This window comes from Larimichthys crocea, chromosome XIV (assembly GCF_000972845.2).
Source record: "Larimichthys crocea isolate SSNF chromosome XIV, L_crocea_2.0, whole genome shotgun sequence".
NCBI lineage: Eukaryota > Metazoa > Chordata > Actinopteri > Sciaenidae > Larimichthys > Larimichthys crocea.
This window is the reverse complement of record NC_040024.1, coordinates 3,099,186-3,117,881: the sequence shown is the minus strand read 5'-3', so window position 1 is coordinate 3,117,881 and position 18,696 is coordinate 3,099,186. Positions and strand designations below refer to the sequence as shown.

The 18,696-nt window shown below is 43.2% G+C and overlaps 1 protein-coding gene across 4 annotated transcripts in view; it reads right to left on the bottom strand.

Moving 5' to 3' along the window:
• nlgn2a (neuroligin 2a) overlaps nucleotides 1–18,696 on the bottom strand; it is a 173,574-nt gene that overhangs the window by 43,732 nt on the left and 111,146 nt on the right. For all 4 annotated transcript variants that reach the window (XM_027287997.1, XM_027287999.1, XM_019269065.2 and 1 more), the window contains one exon: nucleotides 13,883–14,032. In XM_027287997.1, the coding sequence (XP_027143798.1) occupies nucleotides 13,883–14,032 (150 nt within the window). The remainder of the gene's footprint in view (nucleotides 1–13,882; nucleotides 14,033–18,696) is intronic.

The window sequence follows — 18,696 nt, the reverse complement described above, 5'->3', positions numbered from 1 at the left end:
GAAAATTAAATTAGAGGATGATGGAGGGATATGCTTGTTGGATTTATTGTTGGCCTTTCTGGTATTTATGGAGGCTGATAACAAGAGTGAGGCATTCATTTTTTCAGTGTAACTAATGACTGTAGAAGACATTAGAAACACATGACAAAAATGACAGAGCTGTATTTAATTTCCTCTTTCAACGGAGACACCAGGCATCTGGAGAATTTTTATTATTTATTTAGCACTGAGCAGGAAGAACGGAAAGGGGCGCTGGCACTGGAGTTACTTAGCTACAGATAAACAGATCTAGCGAGGAAGATAGATACAGATAGAGTTGGTGAAAGATAGAAAGGTGTGAAGTCATCCAGAGGAAAAAAAAAACACAAAAAAAAACAGGAGGACGATGTAGAGCGGGAGGCTGGGCTGGCTGCAGGATGAAAGTGTTGGGTGGAGTTGACTGAAGCTTGGAATTGAAGGAATTCCTGGTGGAGCTCTCTGCAGTTCCTCACAACAGAGGAGAAGGAACAGAAAGCCTTTCCTACACTGTCTTTCCTCTTGCACACACACAAATGTCAGTGCTACCAGGATGGTAGAGGCAATATTGCATAAGCATGTGAAAAGAGAGTGCTACTTTCTTAGCTAGCACCCCCTACAGCTGAATCCATCTTCCCTGGGAGGTGTAGAGCAAAGAGCTGAGGGGAGTGATTGAAAGCTCCTTGTAGGAAATCAGTTTGGAAATCAAGATGTTCTTATGGCATGAATGTGAATGCAGACGCTAAGACACACCACACAGTATATGAATAATATTAGAGGTGTAGGGGCTCCCTGGAGTATTTCACCAGCTATATTCATGTCATGCATTATCCATGGTATATCCAATGCACAATTGAACAGTGTGTCGTATGCAGCAAGTGTATGGAAGTAAAAAATACTGCATATGACACTATAATGGTTTCTGTCATGTTAGTTTTGAATGTGTGTGTGTGTGTGTCCTGTGCAGCCCTCTGTATGAATGGACTTGCATTTAAGCTGTCTTGAAACTAAGGCAGGCAGTAAAATGTCCCGTCTCCAATTAGCTGTCAGGAATAGATTTCTCCAACTCTAACTCCAAAAGTAGCAGTATTTTGAGGGTTCTGCTGACATGAACAAAACTGCGACTGAGCCAAAAAGAAGAAGAAGAAGAAAATAAATTAAATAAATAAACAAATCCCCTCATCTTATTCCCATATTGGGCTGCACTCAATTTACCGCACTCATATTGAGGACGGGATGTAAGAACACTGCCAAGTTGTCAGATCAGGTGCCAATTCCAATTTGCTTTTTCCACCACTCACATCTGCTCAAAGCCCACTCTCAGCCAGCTCATTTTCGCAAAGTCACCCAGACATCTCATGTTTACATGTGTAAGGCAACACCCGCCGTTTGATCCTATTCTATTTCCCTAAAAAATACAGCAAACACTCTCGGCGCTTTGTTTATATGCGAGGATCTCCGCGCACGTGCGCAAGACAAAGCGTTTTATTCATCCAGTTTCCCTCATCAGTAGGACTGAATGTTTTTTTTGCCCTTCCTGTGTTCATCTACTTTATCGTTGGCCAATTAATGAGCACATTTGTTTCTTCCTAATTAAAAAGCAGCACAAGCAAACGGGGGAAGCGTGCAAGGTGGCGAGGGAGGTCAGACGGAGTGAAGTAGGTAAGAAGCTTCGAGGAGACGATGTGACGAGGCATGAGAAGAAGACACGCTTTGTGAGCAGGAACAACAATTAGGAGATTCTGGCGGCCAGTGTGTATTCTGCAAACATAATTACACTCTCACCCCAAACCACAAATGACTGCAATTTATTTTCCAGCGTTGTAATAAAAAGAGAGGAAGCACAAAAGGGAGAGAGAACCAACTGTTTGTAGAAGAGGAAAAGATGAAGCGACCGAACTTGTTAAGAACACGTATCAAAACACACATTATGAGACACCACAGAGTGTATTAGTCTCTTCCCACTTTTAGGTGCTGCTCTGAGAACAAATATATGAGAGACTAGTCCTTTAATCAGTGACGTTCACACAGAGAGGAAAGCTGGCGCTGTTTCTCTGTGCGGCACTCATGAGATCATACATCACAAAGTTCTTCTCGTAGGGTTAGACCCCAGGGTGCCCGAGCACTAATGCTTCAGACAGCGACGTATATGGATGGTCACATAGCTGCGGGCTAGAATACATTACAAACAACTTTCCGCTGTGTCTCAATGGACGGGTGTGAATCACAAGGCATGTATGAAAGCAGATATTCACTCAACCATGGCCTTAATTTCTTTGAACACACACATACGGCAAAGAAAATCCGACTAGAGAGATACTGTTTCTGTCATGCTTTAAGTCAGTGTGCCCTTTGCTATGTTCTGTCCAATTATATTATTACATATTTAACTCCTGTGATGCAGTACAAATACATAAAAATGCCATTAAAATGTTATTTGCTCTACCCTAACAAAGATGAGACCACTGAGAAATGTACTTGGTCAAGCAATAGAGTGGTCAGATTTATGCTTTAGTGTACTTTCAAACAATATGTTTCCTCTCCTACAGAAAATATGATGGAACAGAGAATTACTGATGGGTTTGGCAAACTTATCGCTGTCTTCGTTTGGCTGGACTTGCTGGAGTGTAAACTTTTCCAAGGCAAATAAAGTGGAGGACAGAGCTGAGGTTATTTCTCCAACCATCTTAGCCTCCATATAGTTGATAGCCTGTAAACTCACAAAGTAATGTAGAAAGCTAAGATATGACATGCCCATTGCTGTAACACAAGGTTATTACTTATAGTTATAGCTGTGTGTAATGCGCAGCTTACATAGCACACCATTTAATCCGTTCCTTACACTTGTCCACTTGGTTGTTTTGTCTGGTACTGTGCTTTACTGAGCCTCCTGCACAAACATACCCACATTCAGATGCAAAAACACACACCAAGGACGAAGTGACTTCATAACTGTAATCATTACTAATTCAACAGTCAACTGCCAGAGTGTTGTATGTACAAATATTGACAAAAGGCTAGGAGAGGGCACTAGAGGAGCCATGAGATGCTGTAGAGGGATATGCATGTGCACGAATCACAAACACACCCTCATTCCTTCCCTTCACTCTCAGACTCAGAGCGTTGTCTGAATGTGAGCATGGTCAGGGTTATGCTCAAACACAATGCTGCAACTTTATTATAAAAGGAAAGCTCGTAATAACTTTTGCGTTTCATTCATGTTGCACAGATCATGGTAACTGCATGGCCATCAGGCTTTGTGCAACAATTTCGAGCAGTCATTCATTTGGTGAGCTTTGAAATGTTGTTATGCTCCAGATGCGTTAATATAAAAAAAGAAGCTCAACAAATTACAGGGCCTTCCGTATGAAAACGCAAACTATTTTTTCTTTGTTTGAGCCCAGCCGAGTGCGAGCGAGGCATGTCAGGGTTGCAGAAAGCGAACGCGGCGCTGCCATTTAAGCCCTCTGATTGGCAAAAAAAGGGTTGGTTCCCTGGGATAGACTGGTTAATTAGTTAATTAACTCCAGCAGCTTCCTAATGACATGCCCACACCGCTTCATCCTTGATTCGTGGAGGAGAGCTGGAGGAGCACAGGTGGATAACACACACGCACACACCCCCCCCACCTACACCCACCATTCCATCACCACCACGGCACGAACTGACCCACATACATTCCTTAATATGTTGAGCTGGGGAATATGTGCAAATGCACTTTCGCACACAGATTAAAAACCTCAGAGAACCGTGTAAGGTTTTCAATTAATCGGCCAGATGTTGTCACAGGTCCAAAGTATAAGTGTGTGTTGGTCTTTCTGATGGTAGTTCATCATTATTAGCATGAAATTTGAGCTCTTAAATACACAGCTTGGCTTTAAGTAAATGAACAGCACCTTATTTGCATAGGTGCATACCTGTGTGTGTGTGTTTAGGGTGGATGATTCTATAGCTTGGCATCTGTGCAGAGGAAACTAGGTGGAGAAAAAGTGTGTGGGGAGGGGGCATGGTTTTGAAAGCGGCCAGGCTGAGAGGTGGCTCGGTGGCTTGAGAACGCTGGCTCGCTGGGTCTGGATGAGGGGCCGCATACGATAGAGGAGGTGGAGCAGCAGAGGAGAGCAGGTGTAGCCCGGCTCTCATACTGCTCACAGCATCTGTTACTGGGCCAGTGAGTTACCACGGCCAGCCTGTGTTTGGCATGTGCTCGTTTGTGCATGTGTGTGAGTGGAGAAGAGTGAACTGCACACATGAGTGAACTCTATTTCTCTCACTGCTCGCCTCGCTTTTCCTTTGTCCAACTCCCTTCTCCCTCGGCCCTCTGCTGTCTCGTTTTATTATGCGTGTCGACGTGACAAACTGTGTGTGTGTGTGTGTGGGTGTGTGTGTGTGGGTGTGTCAGGTGTCCTATCGCCTCTGACATTATCATGCTTTCCCTCTGTCAATCATGGATGCCCTGGCCAACCATGTGGTCGACACCAGACAGTCCTGTCCTTGACCTCACCCTCCCTATAATGCAAATGACTTTTATTACCATTCATATTGCCTGTGTGTATGTATGTTATAGTGAACACACACACACACACACAGGCACATACACACACACACAGCCTCCTGGCCCCAGGTGCTGCGGTAGCTAGGCTTGATGGGTTAATGTAGTGGCGATGGCGGGGTGGAAATGTGAAGGAGCGAGGGTTAGTGGGCATCCAGGGAAGAAGAGGGCAGATGGGCCATGGTGTCCAGCTGTACCCCAGGAGGACCCGGTGTTTCTGGAACCAAAGGGATGTGGCAACAGAGCAGCCTGGCACTGAGAGAGGAACAGGCTGGAGTAATGGGCTAATGTAGTAGCAGGCAGTGAGGGGAGCAATGAGGAAATGATGCGAATATAAGCAGGGATACTTTGTGCACTGTGGTGGAAACCCGACAGAGGAAAAAGGAAGGAAGAAACTTCCATACAAATAATGAAAAATATTGTCACGGCCGGTGTGCTGAATGTGAAACATTCCCCAGACATTCACAGCAGAGATCGCCAATAGATGCTTTAACTGACCTATATACCTATATATTCATCTCACCTGCCAAGCTCACTATATACACCTCGTTGTTCCAGATCTTGGTTGCTGAGTCTTGGAGGTGCCAAACTCAAGTTCTTTCTGCTACTTCTACTTAAGTTTGTTCTGCCTGATTAGGAGAAGTATTTGTTTGTCTCTGGCCAGTTCAGTTAGTGTTTACCTTCCTATTCTACCAGGAGATTTTCTTGTTTTTTGGACTGACCTGAACAAAAAATAATATAAGGTATATACCTTATATTGTTCTGTGGCAAATCAACCACACACTTCATACCTACACAATCCTTTGACTAAAAAGATCAGCTATGTGGGGATCATGCAGTCATTTTCCGATCTGCTTCTTAAAACTCAAACATATATGAGCAATAAAAAGCAGCCTTATTGGCTGCAGATCCTTTGTAATGTGTGATGAATGTTTCACACAACCTTAGTAAAAGTCAGTGTTCACAACAGAGGTGACCTTGGGTGTCCATGGAAATCCAAAATCACAAATATCTCTGTGTATATCTGTCCAAAAAATATCCATCACTTGCAGCATAATTGTAAAAATTGTGGATAAAAAAAAAAAAACACTGTTAGCAACCCAAAACAAATCTAAAGAGGAGGAGGAAAAGCAAGCGATCCTTTAAATGTCTGTCACCTTATTGGCCACGGGCAGACTGTTCAATTTATATGCCTTCTTAACAGTTTTCCACCTTAGGAGCTGCCCTTAGGGCTAAGTTAATTTGTTGGCAGCTTTTTTTTTTTTACCTTTACCCGAATTTAATCTTAAGTCTTAAGGAGAAAATTCGAAGAAAATGTCATCACCGTCTTGAATGTTCTTATAGTTTTACCACTCAGACCACGGCTTAGTGAATATAGCCCCAGGATGTTGAGCTCCCTACACTTAGACAGCGGTGGTATTTAACAGCCGCACGCAGGTAGAAATCCACTGCAGGAGAGGCAGTGGCGACAGGAACCTCAGTAGACTAGGAGGAAATGAAGTGACACAATGAGGTACATTTTTCAAGGAGAGGCACGGAAAACTTCTCAATTTAGTCAGGTGACAGCATCAACTTCTCGCCCGTTCTCGCTGGATTGTTATGTATCGTTTGGGGAAATGCAGTCACTCGAGAAAACTGAACCTTAAAGAATAAACTGGAAGGCCGAGTCAACGAAAAATTGAAATACTAATTGAAAATGACTCCTCTCTATATAAAAGTATAATACTATTAATTGATGACATCTAATAGTGTGATTCATCTTTTACACCTGAGCATGTGTCGGTGAGCTGTAGGTGTTCACAGCAAACACCACTGTGTGACTAACATCAGGGGAAACACACACAGCCTACAGTGTAGCCGAATATTAAATAAGCAGCACTGTAACATCCTGATGCCATATGTTGTTTATTATGTATGTGTGTGTGTGTTAGCTGCATGCAGAGAGAGCTCAAAGGCTGTGTTAGTTTTAGTCCACACACGCAAACATCCCATCGTGTCACAGCAGATTCAAACACAAATGCTGACTGCTTTTCTTTTGTATTTACGCTCACTAACAGTCTGTCGCTATGAGTGTCAATCTGCATGTAAAGATGGCTCCCCAAACAACTCTGCAACATCCCCAAGGGAAGAACTAAGCCTCCTTGGTTAGCCCCGTAGCACAGCGCGATGATTCAAGCGGCTGTCACCTCTCTGTAATGATGATCCATCCCCGGCTATTACCAGCCCATGGTTCCTCACTTCCAAAGCTGATTGTTTGACATGTGAAACATACATCAGCATAATCTGGCCCATAACTCAGTTTTTTAAAGGGTGTGTGAAGTGGGGATTAAATGAAAGAGAAGATGAGCAGGTCAAAGGGAGAGGAAGCGAGAGTTGTTTGAGGAGAGGAAAGACAGGTAGGTAGATGTAAAACAAGGAGAAAACAAGAGAAACTTCAGTAGTACAGTACTACAACTACAGTGGAAAAGGGAACATTTTTTTTAGATCTTCAGTGAACCAAACTGGAACGCCTGCCAAATAATTAATTTCCATGTCATTACGTCGGCTACTTCAACTTTAATACACCAGACACTGCCTCAACAGGATGTGTGAAGTTTCAAATGTTTAAAGGATATATAAAAAGCGCTGAATGGGTGCCAGCTCTGTCCAGGATAATGGAGGAAAACAAAAAGAGAGAAGGTAGTGTGATGCTTCACTGCTTTCTAAAGAGCCCTGCCGTATGTTAATGCAAGAATAGTCAAATAGGATCACAGGCATTGACCTTTTTTTTTCCTAATTTGTTGAAGTAAAACAGATTTTTTCAACCTTGGCCTTGCTTTCACAACTTGCACCACCCACCTTTGTTACAGGAAGGTGAGACACTTGGCTCAAGGAAAACAAGTAAATCCTGCAAAGCTTCCTAAAGCTTTCTCAACTGTCCAGCAAGAGCTCTATGCAGTTCGCTACAATAGCTAAACTAGCGCACGCAATGGCAATTTATGTAAAACCGAAGGTTCTTTAAAAAGGAGCCTAAGATCAAGATTGAAAAATACTGGAATTTTACCTACATTTTCAAGGATTTATTGTATTTTTGGACTGTGTCTGTTGTGCATTAAACCTGGAATGTTTTTAAATGAGAGAGCTGACTCTATCATTACATATACCATGGATTCTTTCTTAACCAGTAGGGGAATACAGGGATGAGACCAACACAGATAGACAGAGACAGCTGCAGTATATGTATACTCCACTGAACTCTACGAGTTCCTCGTGGTGTTAATCTGTAGGAGGCGAGAGGAAGGAAGGTGGTGACATAGAAGGAGATAATAAGAGCAAGGCGAGAAAGTAGAAGGCATGTCAGGTGAGAGAGTATCAAGGCCACGGACAAACAGAGGAGAAACAACGTCTAGGGAGCGATGACAGAGAAGAAGCTGCGAGAGCTGTCTGAATGCATGTCTGTGTCTGTGTTAATGTGTGTGTCAGTGCAGGATGGCGTCTGTGTGCAGCTCACCTGCCCATGGGAATGCGTGTGTGAGTGTGTGTGTGTGTGTGATGCGGCCCAGCTGAGGTGTTAATCCCCGCTCAGAAAATAGTGGACCAGCTTGTCCTCTTTCTCAAAGTCACACTGTATACCACCCAACACACACACACACACACACACACACACACACACAAACACACACACTTAAGACACCACAGTCCCCCTTTCTCTCCCCCCACATAGAGTCAAGAGGACTTTGCTCATCAATTCTGCCGGAGGTTGCTATGGAGACTGAGAATAGTGTGTGTGTGTGCAAGTGTTTGGGAGAGGTGTGTGTGTCTTAATATCTTCTCTGGTCCTGTCAGGTCGCCTTTCGCACTACTGTCTGGTCTTAAGACAGAACACACACCAAAAAACCTGAACACACACGCAGAATGAGGACCCCCTGCTGAAGCGTTGAGAAGGCGTTTTTCACTCCACACTCCCTGAATACCAAATCACGAATTTTACAAAGTAGCAGTGCGTGAGTGTGTGTGTGTGTGTGTGTGTGAGGCAGAACCATTTTTGGGAGGATTCATCCTGTGTGCAACACATTGGAGCCTGCACGCTCAAGTGTGTGTGTGTGTGTGTGTGTGTGTGTGTGTGTGTGTGTGCGAACGCCTAAGACGCCTGCGTGCATGTGCACAGACAGCAGCACAGAGCATATATAATTGTGCTCTAGATGAATGTCTGCTCCAGTGCACACTCAGAAGCGGCTCTGCAGGTTTTATTTTTAGCATCACAGGCAAATGCAGCCCCTCTCTCCCCCTCTCTCCCCCTCTCTCTCTCTCTCTCTCTCTCCCCCCTCCCTCTCTCTGCCATCTCTCTCCCACTGTCACTATCACTGTCACTTTTCTCTGTGTGCCTATCTTGGCCGCAGCGTTCATGCTGCGTACAGTATGCCGACATAGCGTGTTGCAGCACACACACACACACACAAAAAAAACCCACTTTGCTCTACGCTTTGTACCGCGCTGTTCCACCTCCCTGCTCTCATCATCATTGTTAATGTCTGAATGAATGTATAGTCTCACTTTCATCTCTCTCTCACGCTCTTGTTCTCCCTCCCCCCTTCGACGCTGATGCGAGAGTCGGGTTGGAGGTGACGTATGTACTGTAAAGCATGTCTGTCGCCAAGGCAGCCATGGCAAGGTCAAGTGCTCAGTGGCCCGGCGAAGCTTTTCATTACATATGGAACGCCGCAGAATTCCCAGCAGGGACCTCTCCGGAGACTGCCCCCTGCTTCTTCCTCCTCCCCCCTTCTTCCCCGGCGGCCACTTCAGCCAAGTCTGCTGCCGGAGAAACTCGCCTGTCTGGGTGCAGACAGGTAAATTTCCACATTAGCATATGGACGGAGTCAGGCGTGTTCTGCTTTGTGAATGATTCCACGGCGGTTAGCGTTTGTGTAGCGCTGGCGGGGCTGGAGAGGCAGCTGTTAAATAAGGGTGTCAGTGGAGACGGAGAGAGAAAAGATCACGTCTCTCAATCAGCCAGATGGAAAAAAAAAAGAAAAGAAGACTGAGACGGCTGATTTCTCTTCACTGACCTCTATTACTGTCATTCCTGTCTTTCTGTGCTTGATTTCTTTTTGTTGTCCTTGAATGCTCTCATATAAGGACAGTGCATGCATGAAACAAACATATAGATCAAGAGAAGGACACTAGCAGAGAGAATAATAAATATACTGTATCTACAGTGAAATATAGCATCAAATTAGAAGAATCCTAGTAGAGAATTTGTTTGTCATTACAGCAAAAAGTCTGACACGATTCTTGGAGCTGTTCAGACCACAGGGAAGGAAGCAACTGTCTTGGCTGGGGTTGTAACTCACCAAATGGGATGCTGTGAAGGATTTGGAATGGATGGATTGATGGCCAAGTTGCCAACAGGAGGGGGGAGAGCAGAAGCAGCAAAGCACCGAACAGAGGGAAAAAGTAGAGCTGGAGTCTGGGATGAAGGAATGGTAGAGCAGCATCGACCTATGATCCGTTTTAGTTATTACAGCATTCAGACTGTACCGAGGATATTTTGTCTCACCTCACACACACCGAGGTCACGGGTCACTTACAGGAGCTCAAGAACACTTACACAAGGGTGATTAAAAATATATGAGACGCGCCGCTGTTTCCTCATCACAACAAACACGAACACTGCAGACATTCCCTGTGGTTCATTGATTGATTTCAGACTCTTCAATATGGCTTGTCTGTCTAGTTATTCTGTACAAATATCTTGTGAGATTTCAGCTCTGAAATATATTCATCCGTTTCTACGACCAGATTTTAAGTCCAGTAGCAGACTTCCATTTTCAATTTGTTGCTTTCCAGATACAGTATGGGCAAATCCCGTTTTTTAAAAGGCCAGCTTTAAGTCTTAATTAGCAGCAGTGCATTCAGATTAACTCCAGCTGTAATCATTTACATGATCAGGGTTGTTAAACAGCTTGCTAAATTGAAAACATACGGCAAAGCAAAACTTCATTTGTGGTAAACCAAGACTGCAAAATGAAGCTTATGCACCACAGACAGAGGCCGTAAAAGACCATATGAATAAACTTACAAACACACCTATAACATCCAGTCTGTGCAGCATTGCTCTGACACAATCTCGTGCAAAGTTGGCCATTTCTGTCTGACAGGCACGCTGCATTGCGTTTGCATTTCACATGACCACATCTAGCTCCCCGTATCAATAATTCCTGCACTGCCCTTCCAAATCAGCATGTCAGATTGCTGAAGCAAGAACACAAACACAGTAGGAACCCTTTGCGGTGTATCCACATTGATATGCATGGATGCATGCGGATACACAAGTCTGACGCGCACCACCTTCGAAGCATTCCTAACCCTCATGCCGGCTTCTCTGCGTGTCTCTCTCCGTCAGAGGAGAATGCCATCCATCATATAGGATGCATGGGGTGAAGGATCACTCACATTTCTCCCGATCATGGACAAATTGCACTGGATGGCTCTCATATTTGTAAGATTGCAACTTTCTCTTTGCATACAAACGACAGTCTCCCTTCTCAATTTGTTTTCTCCTTGATGAGGGTGTCACAGAGAGGGCGAGGAAAGAAGAAAATGCAACAGATGCCACCAGACTAGTAAAGACAGAGAGACATGTAAAGATACTGAGATGAAATGTAAAAATTCAGGAGATAAAGAAGATCCTGTCCTACTTAATACACATCCAGTGACAGTAATAATCTGAGAGAATCTATGCTTATCTATTATCTCATTCAAATTCAGTAAAAACTTGGAGTAGCTGCTGATACTTCTGACTCATTTCATCCTCTTTGAAAACTAAACTTCTGTTTGTAATCCATTTATTTGGATTCCTTCTGAACAGGATTATTTTTTTTCCCCCATCTAAAACTCTACATATTGGGCTCAAGCGGGGATAGAAAGACTCCACTACAAAGACAAACAGTCCACAGTAGGACTGAGTTGTGCCATAAGACCCATTTGTGGCAATTAGCAACAGTCACAAACGGATTAGATAACCAACTGGATTTGGTAATAAACAGAAACAGAGCAGAACACTATTTCAACTTGGGTCTCATTTTTGGCCACAATTTCTATCAGTTGTGACAACATTATAATCAAGTATAAATTCTAGATATGTGATCTCAGCAGCAATATAACGAAGACAGACGAGGCAAGAAACGCATGTCGTCTGAGAAGCTGTAAACAAGCCAACAGATTATTGAAATCAGGTCATTCGGAGGTGGAAACACACCCAGATTGTGATTGCTGCTAAAAATGTATGAAGTAGGTGTAGTAATGGTAAGTCCCGTGGGTCAGACTTGAAGCAGGAGAGCCGCTGAACAAGTCTGGTTCTCAGTAATGTTATATTAATGTTAAAGTAAATGTAAAAAATGAGCCCTGTCTACAAGAATCAGGACCAACAAAAAAACAAAAAACCTAAATAACCTAATTATCCTTTAATTGAATAAGGGTTCTGATATAAAAGCAAAGAAACACACTCCTGTCACACACGTTTCCTGGCAGCTTCATGGATCTCTAGCAATAGTCAGATTTTAGATTGTATTCTGTTATCCACTCGTAGCAGAAAACGCTGATGAACCCAATAAAGACGCATTGAAAAGCAAACACTTTAGGTAATTACATGCAAATGAAAATCTGTCATCACTGTAAAGGCTGTGTAAGTGCTCCAACAAAAAAAAACCCACAACAACAACACAGAAACGTCCTTTAAAAGAGAAACAAAACAAATCAAAGTGAGGTTCTGAAACAGCTTCCAGCAGCCCACTCTCTCTCCGGCTAATGAAATATCTAAGGCACTTAGTTTCCTTTAGTTAGCACCTGCCTCCTTAGAGGCATGTTCCTCCTCTCTAAGCTAAATTACTTGGTCTCAATGGAGCGAGACAGAGGTGAGTAACAAAGAGGAGAAAGTCGAGTGTATTTTCAGGGAAAAGGATGAGGCGCTCGTGCTGGAGAGCTGAGGTGACAGATGATAGTCTTTTTTTTTTTCTTTTTTTTTTCAAAGCTGGCTATGGCATGAATCTCGCAGCGACCCGGGCAGGCAGGTTACACTAAACTTACTGCTCTCGGCCTGTAAAGCCGCCTTAACTACTTTCCAAATCCCTCACTTTCACCGTGATGTGTCTGGTGGTAGCTGAGCTGAAAAGTGCATCATAACCATTCCTTCTCCTACCAAAACACTTTGTAAAAGGGATTCTTCCTTTGTGGAATGAATTATACAGCTGCGACACAGACATCTTGAGGTTGGAGACGCCCTGGCGAGGGCATGCAGTGAAAAATAAAGAGCTGTGAGGTGCGTTTCTGTGTCGGTAAAAATAGTAGATCTGTATCTGATTTTCGTGCGTGTCCCCTCTCGTAAAGGCCTTTCTATGAGAGTTACTGGCAAAGTGTGACTTGAGACTGAATGAAGAACTCAGCAGCCATACAAATAAGAGTGCGGCGGCCACATGGTGAGAAGGTCAAAGACGGTGCAAGACTATAAATCTACTTAAAGTATAAGGTTATGACTTGATATCACTGATCAAATAGAACACTGATAGGACTTTGTGACCTTTGTCTGATGCAGTTTCAGGTGTGAAAGGATCATGGGTAATTATTGTTACCACAAACCTATAAAATAATTATCAGAATCAGATTTTGAGCTCTTGCTCATAACAAGTTGGGGTTTTCTTTTTGAATTTTTGTCCACAGTCATTTTTAAAGATTATTTTTAGGGCCTTTATTTTTAATAGTAGCTGCTAAAGAGTGACAGGAACGTGGGGAGAGCAAGAGGAGGCTGTGACATTTAGCAAAGGCTTAGCTACCAGGGTGCCCCAGATCTAAAAACAACACGCTGCCAGAAAAAGACACAATTAAAAAGCTTCTTTTAAACTGAATTTACGATTTTCTGTTGTTTTGTTTGTGTAGAAATAGCAGCCACATGACTCCAGGGTGTTTTTAATGGAGGGGGGGTTGAAGTGCGAGGGTGGCTTCGCGGTTCTTTTGTGAAACCGTGGCTTGCGAAGAAAGCGAAACAATTACACAATCAGAGTGTTTAATCAACAAAGGAAATCCATAAGAAAGTGAGCTCTCATGATCAGTGCCTGCAGTGCTTGTCATTAGATTGATGAATTCTATCGATGTCATCCATCACCGACTTAATCAATTCAGAAAATAGAAGACAAGAGCGTGAGTGAAATCGACTCGCGCATGTGCGCGGACGACTTGTTTTTTTTTGTTTTGTGATGGGGCGAGGAAGGAAAAAATAAGAAGATCTCATAAATATGTTATTATGACGCCTGATTTCTTAACAAGATTATCATAAAGGTCACTTACCGAGCACACCGAGCCGGTAATTCATGGTCACCACAATCACGTTGCCGTAGGCGGCCAGGACGCTGGCGTCAAACATGTTTCCGGTGCCTTCCATGTAGGAGCCTCCGTGAATAAACAGCATCACCGGCTTCTTCCTGCGGTCACGGATATCTACACACAAACACACACACACACAGACACACACACACAGAGGAGGGGAAAGCAGGGAACAGAGAGCGAAACAGAAAAAAAAAAAAAGTCAATAACTGTATTTACGCCTCTCATATTCTCTTTGATCACATATTGTGTTAGACCATAATATACTGAGCAAACAGTAAATTGCACGGCTGGATGAAAATACAGAACTGTATCAGATCCTGAGAAGTGTGCTGTTCCCTGCAGCTGGATGTCAGCTCTTAAAAAAATGAACTTGAGGTAATTTAGATTTCAGGCAATGATTCCAGCAACAGGCAATAAGAAGAGACACCACTACAAGCAACTAATCAAATGTTTCCTGGTGATTAAAGCAACAATGCTCGGAAATTACTGACTACTAGTGTAGCACATTAGATCTAACCTGCATGTCACTGCCTTTGACTGTCAGGCCCAGATTGATCAGCACACACACACACACAAAAAAAAATGTGCACACTTTATCCAAATTATGTGATATCATTTGCTAAATGAAAGCACGGAAATCGTGGGCAGACACAGGTAATTAGCTCAAACTGAGAATGTGCAAATGTGACGGCAACTCTTTTTTTTTTCCTGCTGCGAGAGCTCGATGTGTCAATAGCTCACCCCAAAGAGCTCCCCGCCTCAAAGAAGCGATGTTTTAACAGGGTGTAAAAAGGCACTCTGGGACGACACAGCAAACACACCGGGCACCTCGCGTGCAATTTACTGGTTAAAAAAAACAAAAAGCAGCGGTGTGACATGGGGAGCCACATTAAAGCCAATTCTGCATGGAGTGAAGGAACATTCTGTGGGCAATCAACAGATAATAAAAGGCCACGGGCTCTTAATATATCATCTCTGCAATGAATTTCCATAATTTCCTCATTTTATTTTGCACCTTGGAACTCCCATAAATGCAAATTGCAGCTCGCCCTGAGCTCCAACGACTATATCAACCTATTTCTAGGTCAGATCCCCTGTGGGGGATCATGAGAAAACACTGTTTTTTCTTTTTGTTTTTTTTGCATCCTGTCATTTTGAACTGGCACAACTTGTTAATGGATTCTGCCTTGAGTTAAAAAAAAAAAAAAAAAAAAAAAAAAAAATTTGGAAAGATATCTGATATCTATCGATGGAAAACATTTTTTTTCCCAAAGTGATTTCAATTACACTTGACTTGAAAATCATCTGTTGATGAGCCGTCGTCTTGATTTATTGGAGTTTTTTTGCTCTTTAGACACATTTTATTTTTTTCTTGAACATGACTGAAAAGCATCAAATCACGTCAACTGTCTACTCACTTCGAAAATTAAACTAAAATTCCTGACAAATACCCTGTAAATAAAGAGATTTTGGTAACATTCAGTAACTGAATTATCATTTATTAAAGCTATGATGACAAGATGACAAATTCTGCCATCCTCCTTTAAAAAATGCCTGCCGAACTTTTCAAAGTGCATCCACTCAGTCGGTCTCACGCGTCGACATATGCCTGCTACTACGATGCCGCTGTGTGCATGTGTGATAGTCCCTGATGGGCCCTCGTTGGCCTTTGAACCAGCCTCCCAGCTGATTGGGAGCGATGATACTCCTGCCTGCCAGGAGCCTACGGTAGCATATGGCACACAGGACTTAGAAGTGTGGCACAGTGACAGCCCCTGTTGGCTTCTGTGTGTTTGTGTGTGTGCGTAAGCTCGGGGATATGAGAGCACAATCAACAACATAAATAACCACTACAGCATCTGTTAAAAGTGAAGAAAGATGGGAGGTTGTTTGGCTCCCTTTGAAACCTGCTTATACACACACACACACACACACATTATGTGAAATACCTGCAGACACGTGAATCATGTTTCACATGGAACACACCCCCTAAAACACCAGTGACACGCTCGTCTATCACGCACACATACGGAGTGTATTTAATATACAGCCATGACGCTGAAGCCGGTGCATCAGTCAGGCAGACACTCACACTGGGGAGAGAGAAATTTACAGGCAGCTGCAATGGAGAGTCGCTATGGCAACTGCTTCACTTCCACTTGTTTCTCTGCCTCTCCCCTCTCTCTCACTCTCCCTACATGATCCACTCTCACGTGGACCAAGTCTCATTGACTGTTGCCGCAGCAACATATTGCTCTTGTGCATCCCTAACCCTTTGCGATGCCCTTCGCCACGTCTCCTACCCGAATCCCATTTCATTAGTTAGCAAATGGCCGCATGCACCTCTGCTGCATTCTGCAATCGGGAGATGAAGACTGACAGCCAGTGGCATCATGGGAGACAGGATGCAGATGCACTGATGTAGCCACCCACACCCACATAAGAGACAAACGCACACGCCAAGCAGGCTGTCACAGTTGACCTGGAGACTCCGCGTCCATGGATCAGTTACGGGGCGAATCGTTCTGGCACAGTGACAGACAGGACGAAGGCCCTCGGGGCCTACAAGCGCTCTCTCTCTCTCTCTCTCTCTCTCTCTCTCTCTCTCTCTCTCTCTCTCTCTCTTCCTGTCTTCAGCTGTCTGTCTCTCTCTGCCTCTGGCTTTGTTGTGTTTCCACCAAACAAAAAGTTTAGTATGCAACGCCCAGAGATGGATGGTTGGTTAGGAGTCACACGTGGACCCCCGTGTGGGATGAACCTGCTTTAAAAAGCTGTCAAAAACAACAACGGAAAAAAACAAAACACCAAGAGACCTATAGGGTTCCATCATTTATCTCTTAAAAAGATGCAAATGTTATGCAGCGAGCAAAGTGCTTCAAAGAAAACTAATCAGATCATCAGCTCTACTGGGAGAACCTGCGCTATACTGTGTGTATAATATTTCATTTGCTTTTCATGTTCACAACACGTCTGCAGACAAACAGAACAGGTGCTGTATACAACCCGACGTCCTGTATACTGTGTACTGCACCACAGAGGCACTTTGGGAAATAGGACAGAATATACATACAAAGCCACAACAAATCCTGGACATCCTATGCTAGATTATCAGCAGATGGTAAACACTTCTACACACACTTGAGCTGAGGCTGTACAAGGAGAAGGCTTATTCATCCTAACAGTGTGTTGAACTGCTATTTACATGTCTAACCAAAGGAGCAGCAGAGGGGGAAGGCATGACTGAGAGCTCTACTCCCACATTTCTCTCCACGAGTTGTGTTTTTTTCTTCCAGGAATTGTAGTTCATAATTTCCCGTCGGATTAAAATGATTTCGCTAGTCAGCGGTGGAACATTACTTTTAAGTCTCCTCAAGCACTGTACCAGGTCATTCGAACAAAGTGAGTATTCCATTTCATGCAACCTTTTCAGAGGGAAAAACACTTTTTTATTCTCCGCTGCATTCTGTCTGACATCTGTAGCCACAAGTTCATTTTTCATACATTATTTAACATTCATTTAACGTTAAAGTTCATTAACACCGTTAACATTTAACTGAAGCGCTCGACCTTTCGTCACCCACTGTTCCACCTTTTTAGTCATTAAATATTTGGTGTCTCACGTCTTCGAATGCAGTCTGACAGTGGAATACATTTTTTGAAAACCTGATGTCAAAATTCATTACAATGTTTGATTTTATTTAGACGGGCTACTAGCCCAAAGTAGCCATTTTGCAACAATAATCTGATACTTTAATTACTTTTAATTACTTCATTATTTCAAACTGATTTTTTATATTAAATATAAGCCTAGTACATATTTTTCTGCAATAGCCATTCGATGTACTTACATTAGCCTCTTTAATTAGTAGTTTTCATTGACAGTGGTGGGGTCCGCCATTACCACATGTGACTCATGTGTTCATGAGGGATTCATAGAAAATGCTTGGCATATACTCCAGTGTTACTAGTTACTAGTGGGGTGTCCAACCAAATGTACTGCACATTTTGAAGAAAATCTGCAGAACAAAAATGCAAACGAATGCCGTACTGTTGCTTCATTTAGCGATCAACAGCTGGTGGCTTCATTAAACCAGCGCAGATGAAAAGGATGCAACGAGATGACCTACATAAAAGAGAACCAGCCAAACCTGGAAGGAATGTAGAAAGCATGATGAGAAACATGACATTTCTGTTTGTTTCATGTGTTCATGCGAGGAAGGTTACGGTCTCCTTATCGCTGAAGCTTCGGTTGATGTTTAGGCGGCTTGTTTCATGCACGTCAGTAAGTCTGTGTCCATTTCAGTTTGCTGCACGGCGAAGAGTAAAGAATGTTTTTATATATTTCTATTAAAGTGGTTTTGGAACTGTGCATAAAAAAACAGATGGAGGGAAAATCACTTACTGTTTGTAATTGTATCTAATTGATATCAGTCTGTCACTGGTGGCTCTCACACAGCTGCATTTTCAGTGTTACAGTGTGAACTCATTGCCCCTGGCCACCAACGCTGCTGCTGCTGCTACTACTTTACAATAAAAGCCTTTCACGTGTCATTTTACAACATTTACTCAAGTAAATAATCAAAATACTCGTACTACCACTGCTGCTAGTGCACAAAGACAGACGTGAAATACTAGCTGAGAGTCAGGCACTATTCCTTTACTGGAATTATAACAGCACCTCAACAACAAGAGAAATCACCCAAGACAAAAGGAGAAATAACGATTGACTAAAAACCTAAACTGAAAAGGTGACCGAACAATGCCGCTAAAAAAAA